Here is a 25,206-nt window from a genome sequence, read left to right on the forward strand (position 1 = left end):
TCCTTCCCACTCCTAGCCCTTTCCTATCCCACCGTCGCCATAAGACCTATCTGTGTCGGTACGACGTAAAGACAATTGTAAAAAAAAAAAAAAAAAAAGAGAGAGACAAACTTATTTACAGCGAAACTGCTTAGTAATAGAAACAGCTTTAGAGCCATATTGCTATTAGAAGTTATGATGTATACATTCATGATAAGTGAAGCATTTCGCTTTTGTGCACTATATTTATGAAATTACCATTGTGCTGTTTAATCCAGCAGGGCTAAGTGGCGTCCGTTACTGAATCAGCTGTGAGCTGTGTGACAAAGAATGTGGTCGCACGCAAGCAAACGGTACCTTCAAGGTTCTTCCTATTATTCATAAATCTGCCGTCTTTTAAAATATTTACAAATATTGAGTCTTAAGGAAAGACAGGTTACACTTCACAGCTTTAGTTCAGTCTCAAATATATAAATGACCTTAACATTTCAGCACAATCGAAATTTAGACCAAAGAAAGAAGTGTCTAACGGATGGAGCGATCGAATAACGGTACATACTGAGAGGTAGGCAGTGGGATTGCTGTAACTTTCTCCAGCTCCAGTATGCTCGAAGGAGCCTTGATCTATGCTTGTGCAAGATTGGTCTGTTGACTTGTCTGTGAGGAATGTAGTCGAGGGAGAAAGAAGAAAACTACTGATCTCCGATATTCACCATCAGAGGAGTTCATTGAAATGAAGCAAACAAAATCGAATATATTTATTCCAGTAATATTTTTTGTACTCAGTTTGCCATATGTTACGGAAGGTAAGAAGCTTTCTCATTGTACAGTCCCTAACAGTAGGCCTAGTCTCAAGGCGAGTGAAGTATAAAACGTCAGATGTTTTCAATGTTTCTTTTTCGTTTTTCTTTATAGGAAAAAAAAAACATTGGTTTAATGGTGAAGTTGACAGGGTTCTATTTATTATTATTGTTATTATTATTATTATTATTATTATTATTATTATTATTATTATTATTATTATTATTATTATTATTATCTTTTTTCTAAAAGTGTTTGAAGTGTACATGCATTGATAAATTGAAAAGCATTTATGGTACAATATGATAGGCTACCCAGAAATAAATTATTACAACTTACTGGTGCCTAATTAATTCTTTTTTTTTTCCTTTAGGCTATATGGCATGTTTCCTAACATTTCCATTACCAGAATTAGCTGTCAATGCTCCCTGTAGTTGAAAAATAGAATTCCCATTACCGTACCAGTAGCGCAGATAATCTTCATATTATTAGCTTTTGTGATGGCAAGGGAAATTGATTGATCATGTGCATCTCTTATATAGGCTACTCTTTGATGGGCATGTTCATATTGTCAAACCCCAGTCACACCCTATTTCCTCTGTCGGCAGATAAATTTGTATGCAAGTAAGCCCAATAGGCCTAGGCCTATATGAAGAAACTGTATTATGGGGGCAAAACAGAAATGCCAAAGTTAATGTGGGGAAATTACTTACCAATATTCTAAATTTTGCTTTCAATTCTGTAAATATAATGTAGGCTACCCCACAAAACATGACATGACCTTTCTAGTTTTCCAAAAATATTATACTCTTCACTTGGTTTATATTACTGGTACTAAAAGTGTTTTACAATTCCCAGAGCCACTCAAAACCTGTGTTAGTGCAGTGTTAAACTATCAGTCCACAAAGCATCACCAAGTTGTGTGGTTTCTTGTTAATTGTTTGCCTTCAAATAATATCATAGTTTTGATTTTATGTCATTCTAAATTTGAATACGGTACTGGTACCATACTGAAGAAATGCAATGTAGGACAATGAGGGCTGATATAAGGCAAATCGATGATATATAATCTTGAACTATTTCTAAAAGGAATCATTGTTGTAGTAGCCCAATATATACAAGTTTTTGGCCAACTCTTTCAGTGAATCATGACAGGTCAAGGAGGATGAGCAGGGGATGGTTTCTTTCTACATTTGCTCTGTGAGCAGGGCTTTTATTCTCATTAAATGTCAATCTCTCGTATTTGGAATGAATCTTCTGAAACTCTTCAGTACCTCTCTGTAAATGGGATGTAAGTTCATGAAATATAAACCCTTTTGAAATAATTTTCTGCCATTTGGCTTCCTGAATTTGGTTTAAGTATTGAGTTATAAAGGGAATATATTTTATACTGTATTTGGCCTCAATTTGATGGCATCATCTAAAAACATTTTAGTTAAACAATTTCTTTCTTTCAGACTTCAAAATTTTTCAGAGTGCCCATATTAAAATTAGAGTAGGTAATTATATATCTTAGTTGATTGCAGGCAGAGGTATTCTCTCCAAAGTTTGTTCATAAAGAATAGTCTGACTAGTGTAGGTACCAGTACCTATTTCTCTAAGAAGGTCCAAACAATTTAAACAAAGTATTTCATTAGGTACCAGCATGGGCGCCCGCAGGATCTTTTCCAGGGGGGGGGGCATATTAACAATTTTCTTGAATATAAAAACCAATATAACGTCAGCAACATTCAATTGTTTACAGAAACTTCCAGTTATAACATATGCTAGATGACTGTCAGTAATTTCAGTTTATGAAATAATCTGGTATGATATTAAACAATTGAACATCAACATCTTTAGAATTCCAGGGGGGGGCAAGTGTGCCCCCTTGCGGGCGCCCATGGGTACCAGTATGTTTTTAGAGTATTAGATGTCTTGAAGAAGAGATGCTGCCTGTTCCCTGTACTGGAAAATCTTATCTAACTACCTGTAATGTTTTGTGGCATCACAGTGCTGATACACATAGAAATAATATTGAACTGACATCGTTATTTCATCCAAGTTACTATTGTATATGGACTAATGGAACCTAAAACCTGTGTTCCAGTCATAGACCGGGTCAGTGATGGAATGAATGAACCATATATAGGCTGTTAGTACGATGGGGTCGCCACTCCCAAAGCGATTTCTTAATGACTGATAAATGCTATGAAATGATAATAGAGAGTGTTGCTGGAATGAAAGTTAACAGGAAAAACCGGAGTATCCGGAGAAAAACCTGTCCCGCATCCACTTTCTCCAGCACAAATCTCACATGGAGAGACCGGGATTTGAACCACGGTATCCAGCGGTGAGAGGCCGACGCGCTGCCCTCTTGAGTCAGGGAGAACTTATATGAACTAACATCACTCCTAAAGATTTGTTCTTCAAGCTCTTGGAAATGAACTCAATTATGCATTCTCTTCACTTTTGACTTGTGAAATTGCACTAAAGCTAAAATCTCAGATGAGTAATAAACTAGAAATAGGTAAAGTCGTAAAGGGATGGGTGTGAAATAAATGCCTTGTTGTTTTTTTTCCCCCTTGTGTGTGTAAAGAAACAACAAACTTTTGTGTCTCCTTATAGGTACCCTAACAATGATGACACTCAACAACATTTTAACTTTAATTCAACGAGGGGTGCAAAGAGGCATTTTTGAGGTAGTTCTAAATGTCCAAATTCTACTTTGTGTACATAGCCTAAACATCACTGTCTCTTTGTGTTCATAGCTGCCTCTTTGCTATTACTTGTCAAAATAATTATCTAAATATTTGTGATAGGCACATTTATCATCAGTTTTAGCTTTACACAAAAAATTCTTTAAATGGCTGCAAAATCTATCAGTGTGATCAAAATTATCTTATTAGATATAGGCCTATGTCTAAAATATTATTAAAATTCAAAATTCAAATCATGAAGTTACAATAATCATTTAGTAGACTGTACACCGGACTAGCATGCTAGTGCTACATAATGTCATTGATTATCATGACCATAGCTGCTACTTAGAAGTTGTTCTCATAATATCTGATGATTTGCCACATACCAAGATAGAATAGCATTTTTTAGTACAAGCATGCTTCTTGGAGCCACAGTATGTTGTAAAGCTTTTGCTAGGCTGCTACATTGTTGCAAGCTAATCATAAATTTCAAATCATGTACAAAATGAGGAATGATCCTGAATTTAACTTATGTTTCATCCAAGTTGTAGAGAAATACCCTCAGATATACAATTATACATTATCAAGTAACTCAAATAATACAGAAATAGACTAGGCAATGATGGATATTGGCAAGGAAATGAATGAAACAGGTCATTAATACATTATTGTTTGGTCTAAGGTTATAGGTAGAGCCCTGTACAGATGCAGTCTTGACAGATGCAAACTGTATGGCAGTGCGCATAATTTTGTGGATAATTTCTAAATAATGAAGTTTATTGATTTTCACTCAGGTATACTCTTTATTTTTGCTTGTGGTTAGACAATCCTTGACATTGATGTGGAAGAATGGTGATTTGTAGAGCCTTGAGACAATAAAGCTGTAAATCTGACCTAAGCCTAACTGGCTCCTGCCTGCAATTAGTGGAAGGAAAGAACAGAGATTCTGAAACGGTTGGTAATTTTTGCAAGAGGAAATTTCTCATAAACGTGTGACTGTAGGGGTCTTCTGCCAGTTATCAGGCCTGTTGTATTATGTTAACAGATCTATTCGTTTCAATACCTTCGGTGTAATATAGTTAAATATTGCAATATCTGTGGATAACCATTCACGATGCAAATGAAGAAAGTGCAGATGCAGAATTCTCTAGTGCAGTATATCCACACAGTTCTCTAGCTCTAGGTTCATTAGGCAGTACTTATTTTATATATTACTAGCCAAAATACCTGTCGTTGACAGGATAATTACTTAACATGTCGTGCATGATTTTTTTTTTTTTCTACACCCCTCATGTTGTTCCCCGGATTCTGAGGCACATAAGTGGACATGCCTCTCCCTGTCAGTGGCTTGTTGTGACGTACTCACTTCCTTGCTCTCTGTGACCCTTTGAAGTTTAATATTGTTTTGTATTACTGGTGATCTTGATTTGATCTCTTCCTTCCAGTATAAAAAAAAAAAAAGCCAAGTATCGGGTTCTGATATTGTAGGACTTCTTCACATCTAGTTTTCTTCTGACTGTGATATTAGGGCATCCAAGGTAAAAGGAGTCCTTCTTCCTCCTTTCATTATGTTCCTTCACAATTTTTTCTCATTCGATAGTCACCTTTGCTGTAACTAGGTGTAAGACCCGTCGTTGAGACTCGCTCTTGTCTTATTCTCCAAGTGATAGGTCCTTTATGTTCTTTCCTCTTTTTTCATAATCATCTTCACAGTTTTCCTTGTTGATATGGACCAAAGACTTCACGATTTTACATCATAGCACAATCGTGACATTAACCATGACCAGTTAACATGATTGAACAATATTTCCATGTTAGTAATGCTTAGCATTGATATGGGCTGATCAACAAAAGTCTAAACTCATTAATTCTGTTATCATAATTGGTACATTAAAACTGTACAGGGGCGTAGCCAGGGGGGGGGGGGTTACTGGGGGTTAGAACCCCCCCCCCATTGAACTTTCACAAAAATAAAATAAATAGAAACTGACAGTAAACAATAAACTTCTTTTATGTGATCAAGATAAACTCCCTGCAATCTACTGATTGTTGAGAGTGTTTGCCACCCTACCTGTCACCACTGCAGCCAGTGAGAGATCATTTTCAACATTAAGACGCCTTAAAACCTACCTCAGAAATACCACAAGTGAAAGTCGACTCAACGGGTTGGCTCCCTTGAACATTCACAGAGACACAGTTGTAAAACCAACAGATGTGTTAAATTTATTTTCTAGGAAGCCTCGAAAATTAGATTTTAGATTGTAAACTGAACATACCGTTTGAGATAAAACTGCTGACCTCGATCATATTGTTCTTGTTCTGTATTTTAAAGTAAGAATTTTGTAGTGTATTGCAATCTGAATATCACATACAGTAATTCACTCTTGTATCAGTATCCTTATGACAGTCATGCATGCGCGTACCAGACACGCACAAGCACAAGCACTTTCATTATGTTATATCTTAATTTTGTAACTGTAACCCCCCCCCCCCCATTGGCCGATCCTGGCTACGCTACTGAAACTGTATAAGACATAAAGTGATAATTGATCAGAAATTTAATTCTATATAACTTTAGTTATGTAGTATTTATAGATAGGATTACTAATAACATAGATATTTGAGAATTAAATTTCAGTCCTTCCCCTAAACTACCATTTCACTCAGTATGAATAAAATTATTTTTAACTTAGATTGTACAGCCTCATTTTCTGACTTCACATACCGATTTTCATTGAATTCCCTTCAGCCATTTTCTTGTGATGCCCGTACATACAAACAGACAGATAGACAGAGATGACGGAAAATCAAAAAGTGAATTTCCTTGTACTGTAGATAGAACAGATACAGAAATACCATTCATTATAAATTCTGAACATTGTAGGCCTAGAGGCAAAACTCTCATTTTTTTATAAATAGGTGTTTTCCCAATCAACAATGTAGGCTATGTATTATTATATTTTTATTATGTTTTTTTTTTATTATGGAGCCTCCGTGGCTCAGGTGGCAGCGTGCCAGCCTCTCGCCTCTCTGTTCCGTGGTTCAAATCCCGGTCAGTCCATATGAGATTTGTGCTGGACAAAGCGGAGGTGGGACAGGTTTTTCTCTGGATACTCTGGTTTCTCCTGTCATCTTTCATTCCAGCAACACTCTCCATTACCATTTCATTTCATTTGTCATTCATTAATCATTACCCCAGAGGTGTGCGACAGGCTTCGGCAGCTGGCACAGTTCCTGTCCTCTCCGCTAGATGGAGGCTTAATTCATTCCATTCCTGACCCAGTAAAGTGACTGGAAACAGGCTGTGGATTTTCATTTTCATGTATTTTTGTTGAGAGTTTGTTAAAGATTACTAGTTCAGGCCAACATCATTTTCACATACAGACCCTTAAAGAGGGCTTTGTTCATTGGGACCTTTTACAAACAAACAAACAAACAAACAAACTAACTAACTAACTAACTAACTAACTAACTAACTAACTAACTAACTAACTAACTAACTAACTAACTAACTAACTAACTAACTAACTAACTAACAAGTGATTAATTCTAAGTACCAGTAAATGATGTATTTGCTGTGTGTGATCCTCTTTACACTATACATTGAAATAGGACAGTCCATATAGATTATGTATCTGTGAGGTCCAGCATGAAGATTGAACACATTAAATGGTGGAAACTATTAGAACATCGAGCTACCATCAAGGAAGCATTGATGTCATCGATTTCAAATTCTACAGTGTCATCCGTAGAAGATGGCTGGAACACACTGTCTGAATCCATCAAGAAATGTGCAACATCTGCCTTAGGTGTCACCAAATCAAATTGACGCCTTATTGACAAGCAGACTGGGTGGTGGAATGATGATGTGTGGCAGGTAACTAGAGAAAAGAAAGCTGCTTACAAGACTGCTTAAGTCCAGTGCAAAGTGAGCTGAAGCAACTGCAAAAAGCAGCACATTACAAAGCTATCTTTGGGAGTGGCGACCCCATCATAACAATAGCCTAAAAAGAGAGTGATGGTATACCATCAACACCCTGACCTGGCAGGAGCTGGACAAAGAGAAATGATGATGATGACGACAAAGCCATCTATGACGAGCTGGATAAGCCTGGTAGCACAAATAGAATCCACAAACTTGCCCGCGCTCATGAGCGTGCCACACACGATCTAGGTCATGTTATCAATATCAAAGACAGAAATGGGCTCCTCCTACAAAAGAGACATGACATACTACGTCATTGGAAGGAGTATTTTGAGGATGCATGCAACAAGGGGTTCCCTCATCCACCTCTACCTACAGCTGATCCCATTCACAACCCAGAGCTACGGAAGAATTGTCCACTGCCATCAATAAAATGAAGTCTGGGAAAGGACCTGGTGCTGATGATATCCCAGCCAAAGTATGGAATCTTCTGGAAGAACAAGGTGTAGTATGGCTTACTGAATTCTTCAACAGTATTATTATCGAGGACACAGTACCAGAGGCCTGGAAGACCAATATCACAATTCCAATTTGGAAAGGAAAAGGAGATATGCAGGATTGGTCAAATTATAGGCCAGTCCGCCTCTTATGCCATACTATGAACATTTTTGAATGTGTTCTTGATGCAAGATTGCAAAACATCATCACCGTTTCATCTAACCAGTGTGGCTTTGTTAAAAACAGCAGAACAATAGACGCCATCCATGCATTTTGTCTATTGATGGAAAGACACCATGAGAAAAGGAAGACAGTACACTTGGCCTTTCTTAATTTGTAAAAGGCGTTCGGCAGAATACCACAGGATCTCATTTCGTTCAAGGTGGGTATGAACTGCGACACCTGCTGATGAGGTTCTCTGTTCATGGGTTTCGTTATAAACTATGTGACATGCAGCTTTATCATGAACCAGGTTTGACCTTTATATGTTCAAGATGTAGCACATACTGTACTAGGCATCATGTATCAAGTTACAAACAGTGATTGAAATCACTGGTGAAATTTCGTAATGAAGATTGATGTATATTCATTCTTTGCACATTGTGTGCATTAAATAAATTATTATTTGGCTGGCAATGACTATATAGTGTACCCAAAGCCTATGTGAACCGGGTGAAACTTCTGTACCGAAAGACCACAAATTCAGTACCGTGTGCAACAGGAATGTCCGATACCTTCCAGATCAATGTTGGTGCCCATCAAGGATCAGCCTTGTCCCCATTGCTCTTCATACTCTGCATGAATTTGTCCTCAGACACTCCCGGCACTAAAAGCCATACGCCATTTCATTTAATCTCTTCTTCTAGTCAAATTTAGCCAAATCGATCTCCTCTCACCAATTCGATTAAGTATCTCTTCGTTCGTGATTCGGTCTATCCATCTCACCTTCAGCATTCTTCTGTAACACCACATTTCAAAAGCTTCTATTCTCTTTCTACCTGAGCTAGTTATCGTCCATATTTCGCTTCCATACTATGCCACGCTCCAGTTGAAAGTCTTCAGAAAGATCTTTCTAATTCCTATATCAATTTTTGAAGTGAGCAAATTTCTTTTCTTAAGAAAGCTCTTCCTTGTTTGTGCTAATCTGCATTTTATGTCCTTACTTCTGCCATCATTAGTTATTTTACTACCCAAGTAACAATATTCATCTACTTCCTTTAAGACTTCATTCCCTCATCTAATATTTCGTGCATCGCCTGCCTTTGTTCGACTGCACTCCATTATTTTTGTTTTGGACTTATTTATTTTCATCTTGTACTCTTTACCCAAGACTTCGTCCATTCCATTCAGCAACTTGAGATCTTCTGCATTCTCAGATAAAATAACAGTATCATCGGCAAATCTCAAGGTTTTGATTTCCTCTCCTTGGATTGTGATTCCCTTTCCATATTCCTCTTTGATTTCTTTTATTGCCTGTTCTATGTAAACATTGAAAGGGAGCATTGACAAACTGCAGCCTTGCCTCACTCCTTTCTGGATTGCTGCTTCTTTTTCAAAGCCCTCAATTCTTATCACTGCAGACTGATTTTTATACAGATTGTAGATAATTCTTCGTTCTCGGTATCTGATCCCAGTCACCTTCAGAATCTTAAATAGCTTGTCCAATCAACATTATTGAATGCCTTTTCTAGATCTACAAATGCCATGTATGTGGGCTTGCCCTTCTTAATTTGATCCTCTAAGATCAGGCGTAAAGTCAGGATTGCTTCACGTGTTCCTACATTTTTTCTGAAGCCAAATTGATCTTCTCCCCAACTCAGCTTCAACTTGTCTTCCCATTTTTCTGTAAATAATACTTGTTAAAATTTTGCAGGCATTAGATACTAAATTAATGCTGCAGTAATTCTCACACTTGTTAGCACTGGCTTTCTTGGGAATAGGTATGACAACATTCTGCCGAAAATCGGATGGCACTTCTCTTGTCTCATACATCTTACACACTAAATGGAATAACCTTGCCATGCTGGTTTCTCCTAAGGCAGTCATTCATTCATTCAGAGGGAATGTCATCAATTCAAGGTGCCTTGTTCCTATTTAGGTCTCTCACAGCTCTGTCAAACTCGGACCTCAAAATTGGGTCTCCCATTTCATCAGCATCAACAGCCTCTTCTTTTTCCAGAACCAAATCATCTATATCTTTACCTTGATACAACTGTTTGATATGTTCCTGCCATCTTTAATATATTTAGTGCAGCCAAATAGCCATAACAGAGAATATAGGTTACATTGATGGGTTACATATTTGCATAATCACTTATAGACATTGTTCTTCTTGTACAGAATTCAATGTGGTACTGTTCACACGTTTTTCCACATAATTTGCACTCAAAGTCTATACTTGGGTCATGGAAGTGTTTTGATTTGCAGAGTAGGTGATGAAAACCGTGAACTGCTAATCTTGTAATGACATGTCTTAATTCAAAATTAGCTTTTGTCCACGAGCAATCTATCATTGCCCCTGTGCCATAGAAGTCTGGTTGGACTTCTTCTCTCTTCTCCGTCAGATTTGCTAGCAGTTTCTTTGATGCACCGGTGTTCGGTAGTGGCATACTTGTCCTTAGATCTTCTATGAGAAATGATTCCCTTGCGAGGAGATATACAAGTCTAGATCGTGTCGTTTTTGATACACCTATCACCTTCTTTATATAGTTCGCTTTCACCTTTTCCAAGGTTGATAAGTTTCTCGTTGTTAAATGTGTCCAGATAATTTCAATGCCATAAGTCATTATTGGAAGAATTTTTACTCTGAATAGCAACATTGCTGTCTCCAGACTAAGTGATCTAATGTCTTTTATTTCATGCATTGCCATCATTGCTTGAGTTGCCTTTTCTGTGACATGTTTTGTGAAACAATATGCGCTCGATTGCAGGGTGATGCCTAAATATTTGAAGTCTGATACTATCTTTAATTTTTTATCCTGAATGAAGGTCTCTGCTGAGGCGGGTACTCTCCCTCCTTTCCTGAACACCATGGTGTCTGTTTTTGAGATGTTTCTGAACAGCTTGTTTTCGGAGCACCAGTTTTGGACGTCATTTACAGTTTCTTGTAATTTTGTTTTGTCTCTTGAGCCAATTACAATATCATCGGCATACGCGCAAGAAAATACTCCCTCCTTTTGGGTAATTCTTAGGATATCTGCGGTTGCAACTATAAACAGCAAAGGACTCAGTGGCTCACCCTGTAGGACCCCGTTTGATTGAGCTATTGGATCTGATAGAGTGAGGTTATCTGAAACTCGTACTTCATTCCATTGCAGTATTGATGTGACGAGATAGGTCCATATGTTGTTCGTGCCTAGCATCTCCTTAAGCTTGTCTGTCACTAGCTTCCTGTTTATCAGGTCAAAAGCTTTAGTAATATCTATGAAGATGGTGTAATATTTTCCATTGTCTTCTAAGGCATCCCAGATTTGGTTTAGCAGGAGTTCAATAGCGTTTAGGGTAGATCGTCCCTTCCTAAAACCAAATTGGTTCTCTGGCAGATGCTCATTTATTTCCTCATTTATTTTTCCTGTTATAATTTTGGTGAATATTTTGAAGGGGCAGTTTTCCAGTGCTATGCCTCTGTACTTATTGGGATCTCTTGGGTCTCCTTTGCCTTTATATAGAACTTTTACAATTGACTTTCTCCACTGGTCGGGAATGGAAGCAGTTTCTATACATTTGTTATATAATTTTGTCCATATAGGGGCTAGCAGGTGTGCAGTGTCTTTTACATATTCATTATAGATCCCGTCCAGACCTGCGGCTTTCTTGTTTTTGGTGCTGTCTATAGCGGTTCTAGTTTCCTCTATGGTCAGGGGTACCCAGTCTAATTGTATATGTGGAGTAGTGGTATGTAGATCATTTCTGGGGTGCGCTGGACCTTCGATGTTGAGAATCTTACTAAAGTGTGATTCCCAGATTTCCATGTCTATGTAGTGCGTCTGTTGTTGTTTCTTTGGATGTAGGGCTATGAACGGATTTTTCTTGGCTTCCTCTGCTAGCTTCTTGCTCTCCGATTCTTTTCTTTCAGTGTTCTTTTGTAGAGTTTCCTCTTCTCATTGTATATGTATATTAGACTTTGATTATTCAAGTTCTGCCTTAACTGTTGCAATTTATCTAGGGTCTCCCTCCTCAGCCTATAGCACTCACTATCAAACCATATCTTTGTTCTTCTTGTGGCCCGCGGAATGGCGGCCTTTTGTAGGATTTCTTCTATTATTCCTGTTGCATCATCCAATCTTGAATTGTCTATTAATGTGTCTAGATGTGTAGTTGAATCTAGCATATCTTCAACTTTCTCAACATCTTGAAAGGGGGTGAATTGTCTTTTTCTGTAGTTTTTCCCACTCCCCTTGGATACGTATTTCAATTGGTAAGTGTTTCCTAATCACGGCTTGGTTTGTTGTCCATATTGTAGTCATGATGCCTGTTATTGGTCCTTTCGTAAGTGCAATATCTATTGTGCTCTTTCCATTATGTGAGATGTATGTAGGGATAGTGGGGTTGTTTAGCAAGATGAAGCCTTTTTCTTCCAGTTTCTCGAGGACTAGCTTTGCTTTGTAATTAGGAATGTCCAGTCTGCATTTAAGGTCACCTGCTATAATTATTGGTTTATCTTGCTTGCTATGAGTGATCATTTGGCCTAACTCGTCCATTATGTCGATCGCTGTTATGTTCGGTTGGAAGTAAGCGGCTATAATTACGAGGCCGCCTATTTCCAGTAGTAGGGTATGGTTCTGTTGCCTTTTTGATAATATTGGGGTTAGGTGTGGTTTTATGAGGATAGTTATCCCCCCAGAAGGTCTTCCTTTTTCTCCCTGTCTAGCTGTAAGATGAAAACTATAGAAGTCTGGGTGTTGCCAGTCGTCAGTGACGAATGTTTCCAATAAAATTGCTATATCGAACCCTAATAGAAAGTTTTCCGGGCTCATATTCATTGCACCTTTTAGCCCTTCTATATTCCACATCATGGTTCTTAGACTTCTTGAAGCGTCTTTTAAGTTTTGGTTCCTTCTTTCAACTATTTTCTTTTCCGAATTATTCGAAGGAGCGTCCATTGTCTCGTATGGGGCGAAAGGATTGAAATATAAAAACGTTTGATAGTAATCCCTTTCGGCCAGAATTCCTCTTCATATACCCTGTCCATTAGATCAAACGGAATCCCCACTTTGAAAGCTTTCGTGTCGTAATTGGTTATTATTTCTTCACACGTAACGCCGTCTTTGATTCCTCTGTTTTCTAGGTATTTCTTTATGACATCGGATTTTGTGTGTGGGCTCAAACGCCCCATAAAGAGCCAAGCTTTCTTCTTTGCCGCTTGCAATTCTTCAACTCTTGGACCTGTGCTTATCATTGCGTATTGCTGTCTAGTTTGCTTTCTACTTGATTTGCTGGCAACTTGCTCCGGAAAATTGGCATATTCCAGGTCTGTAGTTTTTACCTGCACCAACTCATATTCCTTTCTCGGCGGTGTTTCTGCTTGTGCTTCGTTAGGACGGCGGATGATTTGCATATTACTCCTTTGTGGAGGTGTTGGTCTAGGCTTCCATGTCATCTGAGTATTATACTTGTCTATCCCGCTGTTGTCTGAGGTTTTGTGTACAAGACTATCTTCGTCCATTTTCTGCATTCTTCTTTTCCCACCATTCTTCCACGTGTTATCGCGATCGCCATTCCCTTTCTCTCCATTCGTGCTCATTTTGGCTGCTGTTACGAACGAGTTCATTATTATCTGTTCCGCTGGCGAGATGTCATTTATTTCTTTTGCACTATTCGCATTGTTGTGTCCGTTGTCCTCCTGGCCGTTGTTGTTCATATCCTCCATCTGGTCCATCTGGTGGCGCACCACTTTGTCCTCTGGCATGGTTTGTTGCATTGTCTCCTTCTCTGCTTCGTTGTGCCTTGTGACTGCAGTTGTGACTCTTCCATGGTTGATTTGGGTGTTGGTTCCACTTCCTTCCCTTCCCTTTTTGGTTACTTCTGGTTCATTTGGTTCTTTTTGGTATAGGCGGTGGGCCCCCATCATGTTTTCCAGCTCAGCCCTGACGGCATTACTGATTCGCTTTTCTAGCTCAGTTTCCATTTGCTGGGTCAAGTATTCCCTCAAATTGTCGAGCCTCTTTTGGAGATCTTCGATTAGGTTTATGCAGCCGTGTTCTTTTACCTGGGCAGCACGCTTACAGGCGGTGCAGAACCACATGAGTTTCCGGTTTCTCCTTTTCAGAATGTCATACTCTCCTTGTGTTAGGGTTGAGCAGTCTTTGTGTTCCTGCCATCTTTCTGCTTTTGTCTTCTTTGCCTAGAAGTGACTTTCCATCTGAGCTCTTAATATTCATACACCTATATTTCCTTTCTCCAAAGGTTTTCTTAATTTTCCTGTATGCAGCATCTACCTTTCCTAGTACCATTACAACATTCAACATCCTTGCACTTCTCCTTCAGCCATTCTAGCTACCTTGCACTTTATATCCACTTCATTCTTTAATTGCCTGTATTCTTTTCTTCCCTCTTCATTTCTAGAATTCTTTTATTTTTGTCAATCATCAATCAGGTCTAGTATCTCGAGTTATTCACTGATTCTTAGCTGTTCTTTTCTTCCTTCCTAACATTTCTTCAGCAGCTCTACTAACTTCATTTTTCATGACTATCCACTCTTCCTCTATTGTGTTTCCTTCAGCCTTTTCATTTAGTCCTTGTGCAACACGTTCTTTGAAATAATCCCTCACACGATTTTCTTTCAACTTGTCTAGATCCCATCTCCTTTCATTACTTTCTTTCTTCAATTTCTTCAATTTCTTCAACTTCAGATGGCATTTCATGACCAACAAGTTGTGGTCAGAGTCCACGTCTGCTCTTGGGAAAGTTTTGCAATCCAATACCTGGTTTCTGAATCTCTGCCTAATCACGGACGGATGGACAGTAAATACTGCAGGTACTATATTCACACAAATTTATACTGATTTGAAATGGTAGAGGACATTTATAGGAATAAGGAAATATTAAGTTCTGTTGAGGTCCAGTGTGATAATATAGAAAACTATAAATTACAAACTATAGTATTTTTCTACTCTGATGGCGGGTGGCCTACATGCTGTCAGGGGAAGCGGGGAGCATGGGGCCGACCAATCCAGCACGACGCAAGAGGCCGTTAAGAGAGAGAGACAGAGGCCACTACTACAACATTGCCAGGAGCGCCCGCGCGCGTTAAAGTTGTTTTGAAATCCACATAACAATGAAATACTGAGCTTCGTATGTTACAGTTTGATTATGGCCCGTGGATGAGTTTTATTATTTTTATTTATTTATTTATTTCTATTATTTTCTTATATCTTCGATGTAGTATGATACGAGTTAGTTAGTAATTCATATAACAAGTGCATTGACAACAGACCGAAAAACAATTCGTTCAAAAGTACAGAGTTACACAACACATTTTGTTACTTTATCTTACCTTATTCCAGCTGAAGGATCCGTGTTACAGCACTCCGACACTCGCCATCGTCACCAGAGCTGTCACCGGAAATATCCTCGTCACTCGACTCCTCACTGTGGCTGTTGTCTCACAGATTTATGATGATATCGTCCATGACTGTGTCCAATACCACGTCCCTTTTTTAATCGTCCTCTTGAAATTTTTCAGCATGAGACACACAAGCCTTCCACTCCTGTTCGGTTACTTTATCCAGCTCCTCTTCCATTAAAGATTGGACGTCAGTTAGTTTGAACATTTTGTTCCTTTTCCCTACAGCAGTTTTAACGTTTCCCCAAACCAGCTCTATGGGGTTATATTGACAGTGATAGGGTGGCAGGCGAACAACGGTATGACCCTTTCTGTCAGCAAGTGTATCAATTTCGTACATTTTTGCCTTTGGCTTGAATTGTTTCACAAGAGACAACAGTTCGAGTCTGGTGTGATTGCTGTCATGAGGAATATTCCTAGCAGATAACCACGATATAATATCAGCTTTTCGTGTGTTCGTTGTAGGAATTCGTTCTAGCTGTACTGAATGGTAGCTGGCATTGTCCATTACAATATCTGCGTCTTTGATGTTTTCGTCAAGAGCGTCTAAAAACTTCAAAAACCACTCTTTAAAAACCATAGCGTTCATATCAGTGTGGTAGTCATCACTGGTCGATTTCACCTTTGGCCTGAAAACCAAATTACATTCCTGTAGAAAACCAGTGCGACTGGAACCTACGTGACAAACAATAATTCGTCCACCTTTCCCTACAGGAACTTTTAAACCTCCTGTACCCTCTTTATCTTGCCAGATTTTTGTTGGAGCGTAATTCTGATGAAAGTAAGTCTCATCTAAATAAAATATATGGGGCGATGGGTCCTTATTCCTCAGGAGATGCATTTTTCTCAAAAATGTTACTCTGGCTGTTACTATATCAGCTCTCTCCATTAAAAATCTTCTCCCGTCGTTGCTTTTTTTATACTTGAACTCCATAGACTTCAGTATCCTCCACAATGAAGTAACTCCCCATTTAAATTTTATATCTCTTTCTAAATCACCACGTAATTTGTTCAGTGTTCGGTATTCACCCTTTACGTAATAACTGAGGAGAGTTCTTCTAATTACATCTTTATGGAATCCATCGATTGCCTTTGTTATACAGTTCCTTTTGATTAGTTTGCGCGGTGATTGAAATGAGATGGAACCAGATGACTGGGTACTGTCTTTACCTTCCTTTGCTATACGCTGAATGGTTCGCGTACTAACTTGACAAGCTTCCGACACTCTCTGCTGCACTTTATACACACTCACTAAAGGACCATTATTTTCTGCTTCCTTTTGAAAATATTCATGAACATTGCTGATCAGTTTTCTACCCTGGCTCCTTATCTCCTTCCTCTTCGCCATTGTACGATATACGTATAGTGCAATTATTATATAAAAAAAACAACACAGAGCAACACAAATAGAAACAATAGAAAAAACTAATGTCACATCACATGCCACGAAAACGTTAATCGAAGAATGCAGTAAAGGACGCGGCAAGAATTACTCATAAAACAAACTCATCAAACAAGCTCTTTGTAATACCCAACGCACACTGTAAGACTACTCGGCAACACAGCAGTTCGTGGAGCGAAGTGAACGCGGCAAAGTCTCCGGGCGACTGAATAGTTCTCAGCGCCACCGCTAGGCGATCTTTTGTCTGATTGGGCAGTGACATACTGCCCGCACCCCACTTCCCCTGACAGCATGTAGGCCGCCCGCCATCAGAGTAGAAAAATACTATAGGAATCAAGCTCTAAATTCTAAATTTAAATGTATCAGTATCAATGCACGAATTGTTAGGAATTTTGAGGATATTATGCTTATTATTGATGAGGTTACAGAACTTGACATTATAGTTACTGGTATAACAGAAAATTGGCTATCAGATGAAGAAACATCCTATTATAATATACCTAGCTTTGAAACTTACCATCTAGCTAGAGAGGGTACTGGAGGGGGACTGTTAGTGTATGTATCAAAAAAATGGACAACTAAAGTCATTAAGATCATTAACAGTTATCACAGTATTCTCCAAATAGAAGTATTTAGCAAAAACCGGAGATATAACGTAATTTCATATTACGACCCAAAGAAGAGTAATACTACTAACTTTATGATAGACCTTGAACTTGTTTTATGAAATACACGAAAATCAAACTCATTGCTTATAGGAGATGATAACGTAGATTTTTTTTAAAGATAGCAATATTTATAGGAACTATACATCTTTATTGAATTGTTACAATGTTTGCCCCTGCAATACACGGCTACCAACAAGAATAACACCCACATCCTCAACTTTAATTGACCACATTAACTCAAACTTTGCCACTGCTAATTACTATTTATATAATGTAATAAGTTACCTTAGTGATCATAATATTCTAATTCTAGAAGTAAAAACACAAATTAAAGAGAGTGCCGGTACTCCATCCAGTAGTGACGCAAATGTACAAACAAACATGAACATAAATTACACCAAGCTAAATGACTTTTTCACAAGAAATACATGTTCAAATCTATCTGCTGACGTGAACGAAGCATACAACCAGCTCTGTGCTTTTGTTAGTGAGGGACTTAGAGTAGCTAGTTCAAATATCGGGCAAAAACCACCACGAAAAGATACACATAAGCCATAGGTAACACAAAAATTCCTAGAAGTGGTAAAAAGAAAAAAATATCCTATACGCAAAAACTGAAGCTAAATACCCTTCAACTGAAACAGTCAAAGAGTACACAAGGTGTTGCAAGGACATAATTAAAATGAAAAGGTTACTATAAAGGTCATATTATAATCATGTAATTAGAAAACGGGATACTAATAAAGAAATGTGGAAGGCAGTAAACCAGATACTTGGTAAAACTAATAGTAAACCAAAAGTTATAGAACTTGTGTATGAAAATGTTCAGCACACTTCTAGACAAGATATTTGTAAAGCTTTTAACACTTTTTTTGTTAATGTATTTGAAAACTTAGTTAAAGAACTTGGTCCATGTAACTTATCTGTGCTATCCAATCATACGATCTGCAACTCTCTGTACTTTAGGCCAACAGATGTTAAGGAAGTTACACAAATCATAGAAGCATTAGCCAACAAGAATAACTATACAGATGACAGAATAAATAACATACTCCTCAAGATGTGTGTAAATCATCTGGCCCCCTTGCTCACTGAGATAATTAATTTGTCATTGCAAACAGGAGTACCGGTAATACCAGATAAATGTAAAATTGCAAGAGTGGTACCAGTTCTTAAGAAAGGAACACAGTCTGACCCCAGTAATTACAGGCCACTATGTATAGTATCTTCACTAGCAAAAGTACTTGAAGTAGTAAAAAAAAAAAAAAGCAAGTCTTGAATTTCCTAACAAAAACACATTTCTTCTTCAAATTTCAGTATGGCTTCCTACTCAAACACAGTACACTTACAGTTGCTTTTGACATAGTTTCCCTTATACAGAATGCATTAGATAATAATAAAATAGCAGCTGGACTTTTCATAGATCTTGCAGAGGCATTTGACACAGTTAACCATATCCTACTACTTAATAAACTAGCAAATGCAGGAACTAGAGGAATAGCCTTTAAGTGGTTTAAAAATTACTTAACTGATAGGAAGCAATATGTTAATATCAATGAAATTAAGGGCCCATATACAATGTTAAACATGGTGTCCCACAAGGGTCAGTGCTGGAACCATTACTGTTTCTAATATTTATTAATGATATAGGTTATCTAGAGTTTACTGGTAAGATGTTCCTGTTTGCAGATGATATATTTATATTTTATGACAGCAGTTGCGAACAAAAGATTATGGAGTATATGCAAAAAGATCTGGACTTACTAACATACTGGCCGAACAAAAATAATCTATTGTCGCGGCCACCAAATTAGGCGGGTGAGGAAAACTGCGCTGTCGTCAGATATGGGAACGGCGAGGCGACAGATGGTCGAGAGTCGCTTACCTCCGAGCACGGATTGGCAACGCTGATCGTGCAGTTCTGTCTAGTTGAAGTCCATCCGCCCCAGGCCACCTTACCGAGTCATTCCCTGTCATGCATCTTTTGAGCTCGCACCGTAAGTGCAGTTAAAGATGGATAGTAAATGTGTTCAGCCTGGTGTTTTTTCGGGTCTGTTATCTGAAAAGGACGAAGTAAGTGCGAGAAACAAACAACAAACTCCTCTGAAGCGTCATCGGTTGGAAGGGCTTAAGAAGAAGGATTTAGCCAGCCAGACAAAATCCGTAATTGTGAATGTATTGCAATACGTGCAGAAGTTGGCCGACTCAAATATTTTGCAGACTGTGAACTTCAATAAAAGGCAAGAATTGACTGCAAAATGTGTAATTTTATCCTTCGTTCGGTCCAGAGATGTGTTAATGAAGCAAAATATTCACCCAACCATAAAATACTTTCATCTTCAAGGACAACTTGATAAATTAGCTCTCTCTTGGGGCCATGAGGTAGTAAGGTTGCCAACCTACCACTGCCAATACAACGCACTTGAAATAATTTGGGCTCAAGTCGAGAGAGAAGTGGCAGAGAGGAACAAAACATTCAAAAGAAAGGACATAGAAAAACTCGTCAGAAGCCATCGACCGTGCAACTGCTGCAGACTGGGAAAAGTGCTTCAATCGCGCAGAAAATCTTCAAGCAGACGATTGGGCCAAGGAAATAATAAGGGACGAAATAATGGAGCCAATCATCATCAGTGTAATTGACGACTTGACTGATAGTGAAATGAGTGATGACAGTGACTAAGGAATCTTAGACTGCCGTTTAGCTAGAACCCTATTCCTAATTCATTGTAAATTAATGTAAACCTATTCTTTAAAGTAGTTCTTTTTCTATATTATTCAGTACAGTATACAGTATTCAAATATTTAAGGCTATAATGTAATAAAACTCATACAGATTAATATGTAGTCCGAAAGTACTTAGGCCGTCCTGCAGCCTGTGCTTGTGTGCGCACCCCGAACTGGCTCAGCTAGCGTCATTTACATGATCACTTTCCGGGCAATTTTCCAGAAAAACTACAAGACTCACGGAAATATGTTTCAGATAAAAAATGTAAGTCAGGCGATATTTTACATTTTTCCTGCAGACAAAATTTTATTGGCTGAAGAAATAAAAACTTGGCCGCTAACTGAAATTTTCAATACATGATTCTACGGATTTAAATTTACTCGTTCAAGATTTTATTTTTAATAATTATTTAACGTGGTTTATGTGGAAAATAGTTGTACCACTGAAATCAACAGTCTTTTCTGAAGCTTGTAGTATAATTTACTCGTTCAAGATTTTATTTTTAATAATTATTTAACGTGGTTTATGTGGAAAATAGTTGTACCACTGAAATCAACAGTCTTTTCTGAAGCTTGTAGTATAATTTGTTTCGAAACATTATATGAAGTAACATCAGGAGCTTGAGAGAGAACAACCTGCCTCGCGCGCTGAAGTGATGTGTTCAGTTAGACATTTCTTCGCCAGTTGCTACATAACCTTGGCAACAGCGTAATTTCTCTGACCCGCCTAATTTGGTGGCTGCGACAATAGTAATAAGCACCTCAAAAACAAAATACATGATATTCCATAAACCAACATAAATTATAAATACCTGTAATGTAGTAAAAATTGGCAATGAGCCCATCGAAAGAGTAAAGCAGGTTTCATATTTAGGCCTGGCTTTAGACAATAACTTAAGTTGGAATGAGCATATCTCAAATGTAAAGAAAAAAAATATTAGTGTAATTAGAGTTACTAAAAAGATTGAAGTGCTATGGAATAAACAACCAACACATAAGAAACATATATACCTCCCTCATACATTCACACCTTATGTATATGAATATAATATGGGGAAATTATAAACAGGAAGCTGTAAAGGAACTAGAAATACTCCAAAAGAGAGCTTTAAAAATTGTGTATGGATATGATTTACTAAAACCATCTGTGGAAGTTTTTCAGGAAACAAACATATTACCAGTACAATGCCAGATTAAATACTCTCAAGCTTTATTTATATTCAGGTATGAAAATAATATGATTTCTGTTAATACAGAACTACGATACAGCAAAGATATTCACACCCATAACACAAGATCAGCAAACTAGTTTTACAAAGATTCCACAAACACTACCAAATATGGTGTTAAAAGCATTTCTTATTCAGCAAGCACAGTCTTTAACAATCTATCACCAAAATTGAAACAAATCAATAAGTTGTACAGATTTAAGAAAGAAGTACGCAGGTACTTCCTTGAACAATATGTTGGAGAATAAATCGATAACCACTGTGTATTTTTCCACCTACGTTTAGTTTATTTTGAATATCTTCTTTTTTCCATGTGAAATAATGATGATATGATGTAAATCAATATTTGTAAAACAGTCCTTGTTATATGTATACCTTATCTCTTAACTGAAACTGAAAGCTGCCAAGCTGTGATTCTAAAGGGCAGTCCCTCCTTGAGCCACTAGCTCACTGGGACATTCTATAACCAATAAATAAAAATTTAAAAATAATGAAATCTATTTGATGCCTTCCAGTATTTCCAGGTCTCATCCACGTATACAGCCGTCGTTTGTGGTGTTTGAACCAAGTATTGGCAAGGACTAAATTATGGTCAGTGCAGAATTCAACCAGCCGACTTCCTCTTTCGTTCCTTTGTCCCAGTCCAAATTCTCTTACTGCATTACCTTCTCTTCCTTGGCCTACCACTGCATTCCAGTCTCCCATCACAGTTAGATTCTCGTCTCCTTTTACATATTGTATTGTCTTCTATCTCTTCATATATTATTTCGATTTCCTCATCATTCGCTGAACTAGTAGGCATATAGACCTGCACTATTGTGGTGGGCATTGGTTTGGTGTCTATCTTGACAACAATAATTCTTTCACTATGTTGGTCGTAGTAGCTTACCCGCTGCCCTATTTCTTTATTCATTATTAAACCAACTCCTGCATATCCCCTGTTTGATTTTGTAGTGATAATTTTGTAGTCGCCTGACAAAAAATCCTGTTCTTCCTGCCAACGTACTTCACTTATACCGACTACATCTGACTTTAGTCTATCCATCTCCCTTTTCAGATTCTCTATCCTACCACAACGATTCAAACTTCTAACATTCCATGCTCCGACTCGCAGAATGTCAATAACAATCTTCCTGATGATCGCCCCCTCTCATGTAGTCCCCACCCAGAGATCCGAATGGGGGACTAGTTTATCTCCGGAATATTTTACCCGGGAGGAAGCCATCATCAGTACATCATTCATACAGAGTGAGCTACATGTCCTCGGGAGTAAGTTACGGCTGTAGTTTCCTGCTGCTTTCAGCCGTGTCAGTATCAACACAGCTAAGCCATGTTGAGTATTATTACAAGGCCATATCAGTCAATCATCTAGGCTGCTGCCCTTGCAACTTCCGAAAGGCTGCTACTCCCCTTCCGATGAACCATTCGTTAGTCTTTTCTCTTGACAGATGCCCATCTGATATGGTTGCACTTGCGGCTCAGCTATCTGGTTCATTGGGATACGCAAGCCTCCCACCGTGGCAAGGTCACATGGTTTGCACCAAACTCATTATAAATGTTTTGTAAAAACATTGATAGAAATCTGTACCTTGATTTTATAGGCTGCAAGAAAGAACTTAACAAAATTAAATGATCTTGCAGAGGAGTAGAAGGCAAAGGAATTTGTTGGAATACTGTAATTAGAATAATATTATTTTATAATGAACGTAAATCAGGACTTATAGTATTGTTCTTTCCAGGACTTTTGAAGAGGTGCTATGCATGCCGCTCGCGCGGCGATTTAGGATCATGCAAGGATCCCTTCAAATTTAACTCCACTTTAGCTGAAAAGGAAAGAGGTGTAGATGCAGTTCCATGTGCCTCTGGGTGGTGTGGAAAATTCCTGGAAGGAGGCACTACTTATAAACAAGATGGTGAGTTATTCCAGTGGTCATTTCTACAAGCATATATATATATCTCCATATCTCCATGAAGTTCTGTACATTATAGGGTGTGAACATGACTCAGTGTAGTGAGGATGTGAAACATCATCATGTATTGAGCATACTCTACAGGAATTTTGTGTGTGTGTGTGTGCGCGCGTCTCTCTCTCTCTCTCTCCCATTTCTTGATTCAAGATTGGGGATGAGGTGAGATAAAATACGGCACGTTCTTATGGCTGGATACCTTTCCTGTCGCCAACCTCAGTTGAGGAGCTAACGAAGATGAAAGCAATGATGGTGAATGAAATTGGGTAAGGACAGAAGAAATGGACTCTAACCTATGAATAAGAACTGTTCCAGCATTCGCCTGGAAGTGAAAATGGGAAACCACAGAGAACCAGTCTCAGGACAGCCTGCAGTGGGGTTCGAACCCGGTTGTCTCCCAAATGCAGAGCTTGATTCCATAGCTGTAGCGTGTTTACACTCACTCCACTCCACTCGTTTCTCAACAAGAATTATAATACTTTATTGATGACATAAAACCATGTTGGATATGTTTATAACTGCCGTAAGTTACTATTACCATACATAAGATACAGTACAAGGTAGAAAGTTCACCTTATCGTGAATATATCCAACACAAGAAGAACTGAAGAGAAAGAGAGTGATTAAGAATAGCACCAAACTGTTAATTAGGACTCCTGAAGACATTTATTTATTTGGGAATAACCTTGAAATGATAGGACAGATAATAGTCACCTTAAACCATTCTCACTCTAATAATAAAGAATAACAACTAAGAAATAGAGAGAAATAGGAATGACAGCAGTTTATATATGTCAGCTGTCATTGTAGTAAAGATGGAATGGAATGTTTTGAAAAATTTTTCTGTGGAAAAGGAAAACCTCTTCCCTTCCCCATGAAATTGTTGGTATCATTATATGTGAAAATAATAGAAAGGCAGACAATGAAATGAATATAGTCAGTGTACAAATTAAAAACATTGAAAAAGAAAAATACTGAGAAACATAACACTTCAAAAGTCAATAAAGCTGTGGTTGGTTTCATATATCAATATGAGGTCACTGCTGAAGAGGTTTTCTTCGCACTGTCTGTTGTGCAAAGGTATCAATCACACCATAATAGTCGATGATGGATTTTAAGAGTTCACTTCCAATGCACAGAAGAGAAAAGTCCTGTAAGGCTTCCTTAGAAGGAGAGGAACAAAAATATCTTTTGATTCATCGCAGTGGCCATAATGAACATTTGGCTAAACTGTTGGATGAAGGGGTGCACAAGTATAAACACAAACTTATGTCCACATATGGGTATACATTTCTCAAACCCTTTTGTCGAATCAAATGTGTAAAACATTTGTTACTTGCCTTTGAAGTAATATGATCTGTGCCATAACGGTAAGGAAGTTATAAGGGTAAATTCTGGGAATCAACTTACGTGACAGTACAATCTGGTCTGACATCAAACATCATTACATATTTAAAGTTATTCATTGTTGACCATTCTTTGAAAAATAAAACAAAATAAAGGCTTGTGTCATGAGTATGAATACTAAATTTATACATTTCTTACTTATTATTTATGGTACTTATTTCTTGATTTGAAAAAAATTACTACTGCCCCCAAAAGTTGCCACTGTGGTGACGGCCCATGTTGGCCAGTGTATAGATATGGCCCCGAAAATGAGATTGGAAATAGAATTGTGGTTGAGTAAATACAGAGAATGATAATGAAATGGAATCATGGTAGTTGAAGAATTAGCTGTGAAATGAGTAACAGTGTTCTAAAGCAGCAG

The 25,206-nt window shown here is 38.0% G+C and overlaps 1 protein-coding gene across 1 annotated transcript in view; it reads left to right on the top strand.

Moving 5' to 3' along the window:
* The first annotated feature begins 310 nt into the window (after positions 1 to 310).
* rtv (QVR superfamily protein rtv) overlaps positions 311 to 25,206 on the top strand; it is a 33,409-nt gene continuing 8,513 nt past the window's right edge. Inside the window, exons 1-2 of the mRNA XM_067149048.2 lie at positions 311 to 785; positions 23,211 to 23,384. Of these exons, the coding sequence (XP_067005149.2) occupies positions 713 to 785; positions 23,211 to 23,384 (247 nt within the window). The 5' untranslated portion in view covers positions 311 to 712. The remainder of the gene's footprint in view (positions 786 to 23,210; positions 23,385 to 25,206) is intronic.

Source organism: Anabrus simplex, chromosome 1 (assembly GCF_040414725.1).
Source record: "Anabrus simplex isolate iqAnaSimp1 chromosome 1, ASM4041472v1, whole genome shotgun sequence".
NCBI lineage: Eukaryota > Metazoa > Arthropoda > Insecta > Orthoptera > Tettigoniidae > Anabrus > Anabrus simplex.